The sequence below is a fragment of the Netta rufina genome (genome assembly GCF_964035555.1).
Source record: "Netta rufina genome assembly, chromosome: 11".
NCBI classification, from domain to species: domain Eukaryota; kingdom Metazoa; phylum Chordata; class Aves; order Anseriformes; family Anatidae; genus Netta; species Netta rufina.
The window spans coordinates 8,426,391-8,434,768 of NC_140134.1; the positions used below are offsets into that span (position 1 = coordinate 8,426,391).

The 8,378-nt window shown below is 37.4% G+C and overlaps 1 protein-coding gene across 1 annotated transcript; it reads left to right on the plus strand.

Moving 5' to 3' along the window:
• Positions 1 to 268: 268 nt before the first annotated feature.
• Positions 269 to 3,981, plus strand: FBXL22 (F-box and leucine rich repeat protein 22; the record flags this gene model as incomplete). The annotated part of the gene is made up of 2 exons (XM_084293223.1): positions 269 to 603; positions 3,280 to 3,981. 2 exons carry the CDS (start codon positions 269 to 271, stop codon positions 3,623 to 3,625), a joined length of 681 nt encoding a protein of 226 aa, XP_084149349.1. The 3' UTR covers positions 3,626 to 3,981.
• Between the last annotated feature and the right edge of the window lie 4,397 nt (positions 3,982 to 8,378).

Genomic DNA, 8,378 nt, shown 5'->3' on the forward strand with positions numbered 1-8,378 from the left:
CCCTTTTAAGGAAGCATTACATGAAAGAGAAGTCCTGCTGATCTGCATGCCCATTCCATTCCCTTGAAGGAACAGCACAGCAGTTTCATGCATTGTCCTTATCCTTTCCCTGCTCTTAACTTCTGCACCAGTTGTTGGCCAAAAATAAACACCATTCCACAACCATATATGTGCAACAGCCTTCTAGTGATTCTGAGCCCCTCTCCAGCACTGCCGTTATTCCACAAGGCCAGGAGACTGTCTGCTTCCTTACACTCTGTGAAGGGCTATGCATATAACCCAGCTGAATCGGGAATGCCTTTTACATCTATTTTCTTTTCTGGACAAAAACAGCAGGAAAAATTTAGCAAAAACATGTCACAAACTGCTGGAAGTGTTTCAAGATCCTATACTTTGGTCTTTACTGAATTTTAACTCTCCAGCGGAACTAAAGAAGCACAACTTTCTCCTGGGACCTGCCTTAAAATATTTATCCATCTGCTGGCATTCAGAGAGAGTCAAGGTGTGTAACATTGAGGACTGGATGAAAAACAATTTCCAGAAAGACTTCTGTAACAAGCATGAAAACACTGTCACTGATTTTTTGCTAGAAGTTGGCAACAGGTATGTTCTTTGGGTGTGAAATTCTACACTCCTGTAAAGTTAGCTGCCTTTAAATGACAGCATTGAGAACTGTTAATTCTCCTCCATACAGCCTCCCTGAAATGGAGCAGTAAGTACATGAGTGCTTTCACTGTGTAGTTTTAATATAGCGTTACGTTGGTTTTATAGTGGCAATAGCGTATCTTCTCAATGACTTTCTTTAAGCCTAGTCTTCCCTCTTTTTGGAATAAAGATTAATTAATATAGTAAAGTGCAATACTGCCTACTAAGTTGCTGCTTAACTTAAAATGTACCATTCTGTCATTGTCAAGGATTGTCTACGGGGAACCCCTAGAGGAAAGGCATGATTTCACATACTGAATACATTTCATTTGAAAAAGAAAGTGCATTAAACACATTCCTAACAGAAAATTTGTTCCATTCAAGTAAATACTGATTTTATACTGAAATGTAACTATATTTTTTATACATTCAAGTAAATACTGATTTTATACTGAAATGTAACTATGTTTTTTATAAACTAGAGTAAAAGGAAGTATCACTAAGAAAAAAGAGCTGTCAATGCGCATTATTTCTTTTAACAGCTTTAGTGCTACTGAGCAGCTCTAAGAAAAAGTGTCACACTACATTAGGAGGAGCAAACAGGGTAAAACCAATCCCAGTGCATTTTAATTCAACACCAAGGATAGCCGTGGTCAAATATTAGAGCTGAAATGGTATACATTTGTGGTGTAACCAGCCTTCAGCTTAGTGCCACAGCACGGAAAGCAAAATGTTCAATTTGGACCTAGCAATTTATAAAACAAACAAACAAACAAAACAACAAATTACAGGGTACTAACAGAATGCGGGGTGTTGGTGAGAACCAGCAACAGTACAATCTCAAACCAAGGACTAAAATATGGGTTCAGAAAAGAATGTGTACTTTAAGTTCAACAGTTCAAAAGTAATTGTTCCAGAACAACTGATAAGAACTTCAGCTTAATTAGCCAAATACCATTAGGAAACATATCAGTGCTGAGTAAAGAGTACATGTAAGGAAATACTCTAATTTTGTCACTGAAATGTCTACTACCAAGATGGCACGCTTAATTATTTCTATTTTTTTGCCATCACAAATTACAATTCAGAAGGAGAACACAAGACTACAGCTCAGTAGAAACAGTTTAACACTTAAGTGCCTTCCTTTGCAGAATCTGTAAACTCACATTGGTTGCTGGACATAATGCAAAGCAGACCCTGTGGAGTAGCAAGCAACCTCGAAGTCCATCAAAGTTCAGCAATGGCCTCTCAGAATTAAGGAGATCAATTTCCAAAAGTTAAATCTTCACTCTTAAAAATGTCCGTGTATATTAACACTGACGGTGTCATCCATTTTAGCCTTCCCAAGTCCAATTCTTGCCTTTTTGCAGCAACCCTCCTAAAGCAGTTCTATCACAAGAGAATTTCTAGCATTCTGTGCAAAGAAAAACATAATTCAAATGAATTTTCAGCTTTGCTTTCTGAGTTTTGAGTACTTTTGTTCTGCTGATGACACTGTGGGTCAGATCCTTTTTTTAACCTTTCCTGTTTTGGTCACTTGCATTTCTAACTGATCTGTTTATGGAAGCACTTATGGATACCTTTTTACAGTTCCTGCAGGCAACAGGCAAGCTAATAGCCTTGCCAAGATCACCAAGACCACAAGATCACCATTAGCATTGCTGTAATCATTTTTTACTGTCAACAATAGAACTAAAGGAGTCCTATGTTAATGCAGAAACATTAAGGTTTATCTACCTAAGTAGACACACAGCTCAACTGCTGCTCCTTGGAGAGAGCTGGAAGTGAGAAAGCAAACACTGTACAGAAGGATTTGCAGGTCGGGGCACAAGGGCCTTTGCAAACGTGCCTATTCAGCACAACAGCAAATAATAACCAGTCTGCTCCAGTTGCATACACATGGACAGTGTAAGTCATCATCACACTGACTTGGAACAGGTCTTTTCTGTATTTTCCTGGATCTACACAAGCAACAGAATAAAGCAAGCTTTTTAAATTTTCTGTGTCATTTAACAGTAGTTACGATAACAATAATACAATAACAGTTTCAATAACGTGAATGGAGGCTTAAGAGTTGTGTGGCAATCCAACATCAGCACTCAACTAGGTAGGTAGTAGCTGGCACTTACTCAGTAAAACCAAGGAGTTGAAGTAACAAACAAAAAATCTCCATAAAATCAAGAGAGTGGGAGTGTCTTACTTGCCCATGCTCAGCATGTCTACAAAGCAGCCTCTTCACTCAATTGTCCTCAAATCCATTCTGACTTGAACCTATGATCTCTGCTGGGTTTTCCTTCTCTGAACTCAGAGAAAGGCAGCACCATGCAACTCCTTAGGTAAAAAAACACTGCAGCTGCAGCCTATACATGTACAAGCATCCACTTCCCCACTGCACCGACTGAGCTACAGACGTAGCCACCAACAGAAAAAGCAAGAAAGGTAAGTTTTGTGATTAGTAAAGTTGAGCTTTAAGACCTACATACACCCCCACCTTCTCATACTTTCTTACCCTCCTGGTAAAAGAGGAAGTATTTTGCTAAAACTTTAAGATTTAATCTTGAAGACACTGGCTTTTCCAAGCTCTGTATATTATTTATTCTTCCCTAGTCTCACCTGTAATGATTATGTTTTCAGATGTCCAAACCTGCTATCTCTGACCCTCTCTGGATGCGGCCATGTTACGGATGATTGCCTCTTGCTTCTTCTCAGGAACTGCCCAAGCCTCAAGACACTCAAACTGGAAAACTGCGTGCGGATCACTGACCAGACATTGGAAGCAGTGACCCTCTATGGGAGATCACTGCAAACACTCCATGTGGATTTTTGCCGGAACATAACACAAACTGGTCTAGAGAAAGTCAGGGAAAAGTGTCCTTCAGTAATGCTGAGCGCAGAGAGAAGTGCTAACATGATTCCAGACAGTAAACCAGAAAAAAAGTTCACACTTGGAAAATCATCAAGAAAACTGGTTCAGCTTTAAGTGCAACAAACTGTAAAAACTCAGTCAATTTGGATAGTTTATTTCTACTTACCTCTAGGGTAGCACTGCTTCAATTAACTGTGGCTACTTTAATGCATTCTGGTTTAAGTCCAAAGAAATGGTTGGTATGTTTTGTAAAGGCTGCGTTGGGAAAGGTGTGAATTTTCACCAGGACCATCTTAAGAAAAAACACCCTTTGTTTTCTGTTTTTCCTCAAACTGGAAAAAATCATGTACTTGTGTCATATAATGCAGTACTCGATTAAGTCTAAAAACTTTGGTTCTGTTACCTTCTTTTAACACGGAAAGGCGTAAAGCTGCAGCAAATACTGTATGATTTACACAAATTTCAGGGAATGAGCGATTAATCAATTTCTGTTAAAGACTTTATAACACATATAACGCATTCTACCAGTGAAGAGAGAGATCCATGACATCTAAGGTTCCTTCTAGCAAGCAGATAAGCGTACCTGACAACTATCACTTCCTCAGAGATTAATATTTGTGGTTGACTTGTCAGGTGTATTTATTAACAGAGGGTATATGCATGGCACTGTGTGCAAACCAGTTTGACCCTGTGCACAATATACTTTGACAAAATAACCAAGTTTTTTTTTTTTTTTTTTTTTTTAAAGTTGACATTAAAGGAATTCTGATGGGAAAAAATGCTAGTTTACAGAACAAACCTGTAGGAAAAGACAATGATGTACAATTATAAAGCTGTAAATTACACAGCTTTAAATTATAAATTAGCAACATTCTACAGCAGGGATCTGTATAAACATTTGTGGTCTCAGTGCAAAGCAAAAGGAAAAAAACAACAACAAAAACCAGCAAACAGCTGTTTTCATCCCGAACCACAGGGCTGTCAATTGCCTGCATGCACCTCAGCAACAGGGAAGTGTTTTTATGAAGAGTTGCTGCAGCACCAGCTACACCGAAGTATGACTCCAAAGGTTGACACAGTTTCACTTTGCTGTACAAAACCTGCCTGGATGATACAACACACAGGGACTTGGTCATGGTATTGAGTAACCAGGTCTGGCAACAACAGGCTCCAAGGCACTTAGGTACAGATTTTCGCCCCAGGAAAGGTGAACAGTTCTGAGTGCCACCTTACTGCATCAGCCGTACTGCTGTTCCCCATTAAAAGTGTTACCTGTTGAACCTGTCTCAGTATCTATACCAATTCAGAGCAATAACATAGATGGTCTAGCCTGAATAGCTCAGATTTTTATTTGAACTACAGTGTGCCTTTTTAAAAGGCACCCTGTCTCAAATGCTGTGCTTTCCTCTGTGTGGGACAAGCCCTCAAATCTTGTTTCCTATTCCAATTTGTTCAGTGATTAGGAAACATCCAGCATTGACTCCTGAAGCAAACCATAAAGAGAATCCTGTCCATTCTAGTGGACTCCACATCTTAACTTACATTTACTTTCAATTTCTCTCCCATTCAACATGATCCAGTATAGAACATGCTTACAGGAATGACAGGTGGTTATACCTGGCTATTGATAATTTTTTTTTTTTTTCTAGAATACCAAATGTCAGTACAGCTCAGGTGTCAAACAAAAGACTGCATACAGACCAGTTTGACAAGCTCAATGGATCCTGAACAATTCCAGCTTAATTCACAATGAAGTGTACAGCAGTTAAGATTTCATTTTCAATTAAAATCTTACCCAGACTAAGAATACCTCAGTCATCACCACACTGACTTGGAACAGGTCTTTTCTGCATTTTCCTGGATCTACACAAGCAACAGAATAAAGCAAGCTTTTTAAATTTTCTGTGTCATTTAACAGTAGAGTTACAATAACAGTAGTACAATAACAGTTTCAATAATGTGAATGGAGGCTTAAGAGTTGTGTGGCAATCCAACATCAGCACAGTTTTTTTTGTCCTTAAGGCAAATTTAGAAATACTAACATATGGAAATTCTGCTCTGTCCCATTGAGAGAGTCAACATTTCTGTTCCATGACATAACTATTCAAAACTTCTTCACTGCAGCAATTTAAGTGCACGTATCATAGTATTCTGGTTTTCATTGACATTATAAACATAATGACCTTGAAATTGTTGATAATCTCACCACACCAGTAACACAACACTAATGAAACTTGCTAATAAACTGGAAATTCCATTGCTGGAATTCAAGTGTATCAAGACTACCATGGTTTAAAATAATCTTATAGCTTTGTTGCATTTTAACAACTGTAGACGTATCATCAGGTATAACTTTGCAGGCTTACTGCTAGTCTGCACTTTAATTTTATATATATAACTGGAAGACTATATAAGCTATCTTTTTCTCTAATAAACAGAATTTGTGACTTCTTAAATTGCTATCTAAAAAATTATTACAGGTTGTCACAAAAACCTAGAAAGTTGCTTGTTCTTTAAAATTTAGAAATACCTCTCTAAAAAGAATGTGTGAAATGAAGATTATTTTTTTCCCTCTCACTGTCATCCAAAATGTAGAAACAAGGTCTGAAGTTAGGCCGTGATTAATTAGGAACAGCTGGCTTAATTTTCCTATTTCTCACTGTACTCTTTTTACAGTACTGTTATTCCTTTTATTAAAGCTACAGGGAGAAAAATGCTTTGGGTATTGTAATGTCAAATTTAGCTGTGAAGCCTCAGATAGTCCTGAAATAAATGTTCACTTCATCATTTAGCTCATCTTTTGTTCATATTTGAACAGAAAAGAAATATGCTATCAAATTCCACTGGAAGATATTTTTTATTGGAAGAGTGGTACTGTAAAATTGTATTTCCAATCAGTTTTTTTTAGGAAGATAAGTTTCAAACAATCTCAGCAGAAATATTTTTATAGCCTACATTCCTAGGGCTTATTCCTTCCTCTGCTAGAAATGGTGAGCTAGCTATGGACTTCTGAAAACACTATGTGCTATTTTCATCATTTTTTATGAAAAATGGAAAGGATTTTACAGCTTTCAACACAAATTAATATACTTGCTCCTCCTTTACCATCCTGGCTTACTGATTCACAGATATCCTTTGGAACTCTCTAATTTGGCTGAACTAAGAAATAAATCACAGCATTGCAGATACTTAGTCAAACAGATAAGAAATTCTAGAGAAATACTTTATCAGTACGAGTGTCCAAAAGTTTCACGCACTTAGAAGACAAATAAAATAATTTAGTAATTTTATTTGCACAACTTAGAAATACTTAACAGCATAGCACTATAGTATTCTGCTATTTCATTAACTCAGTCCTAAAACTGAAGTAGGATCCTTATGCACTACAAAAGCACAGAACAAAACTAGAAGCATAGAAAGGAAGAAAAACTGTCAATCCTAAAACAGCATTTGTAAGTTGGAAAGAAGATTGGTGGTCTGAATAAACCAATTATGATGTGTAAATTGGGAAGCCGACAGAATCCTTATTTTGAGTACACAATTTATGCATGGAGAAAAATACCAATTTCATATATTGATAAGCCAGAAGCTACGAACTCTTTAAGTCACATTAATAATCAAAGACCCTCCTGTGATGCTAGCTCTCTCTGAGCCCTCTGTGATGAAAGCTACACCTCTGCAGATCTAACAGATAATTTTAAGTAGCTATAAAATACGAATGTGGGTCTGCAGCTTTACATATTTTTTATACCTTTTTGCCAATTTTCTCTCAACTGTTTCTGAGTTTATTTATAGTGTCAAAAGAGTGCCTCAGAACACTCTTTTACTTGATTTCTTGGTTTATTTCTATACAAATGCTCAAAGTTATATTACTTTGCTCTTCTCCTCCTTAAATATGGATATTTCTTTCGTGACATGGTAAAATTTGAACATACTTGTGCTGATAACTTCTCTTAGCATCAGTAATCAACTTTCTTAATTTTTGAATTGTGTTCCCAAGTATACATCGGTAACATTTTACTTAGGCTGTGATGCAAAGATAGAAGCATATTTTAAGTTTTCCTCAGTCCCAAGCCATTTGAGCTCTGTCAAAGTTCTCTTAACATTGTTGAAACATTTTTTAATCCTCACACATTCTAAGTCTAAATTACCAGGTATGGAGGGAGGAGGGCTTGTTATATAAATTTCATAAAAATACCAAAAGAAAAGCAGTATAAAAAAAAAAGCCTGCTCAGAAGCTGCACTTATGTTATCAGATCCAAGTAGAAAAGACAAGTTTAGTTGTAAAAGTTCGTGCCTTTTCCCACAAAATAGGGGAAAAGCAACATCCAGGTGACACTTCAAATTTTCACTGTGAAACATAGATCATATTGGCAATAAAACAGAAGAGGAACAAAGACCTGCAGTATGGTAAAACTGTTTACTTACAAGCAGTGGTAGTTTTTGCAGTTCAACTTCATCACATAGCTAAATGCCAGATACAGATCAAATTTCCAGACCTGAGCTGATCATTTGTTAACCTCTTTGGAGAACACCACTACTCAATAATACATTCTGCTCTTACTAGTTCCCCTCTAGGGGTGACAGATGCACATACCACCCACCAGTACATTCCAAGGCTGTTGGATGAGCCAACTCTTCTACTGCCGACTCTCCAGTAAGAATAAGGCTTCATCAGGTTAGAGCAACTTACCTACCTCTAGCCTTGGGGACTGGTTGCTCATCTTCTCTCTGCTGTAGTCTGCCTACCTGTTTCAAAGGGCTAACCAGGTATCTGACAGCCTGACAGCCCAAAAGGCTAGTGATATACTTCCTAGGTGTACAAAAAAAAGTGACTGGAAATACCAGAGGCATAAGAGAAGAAATT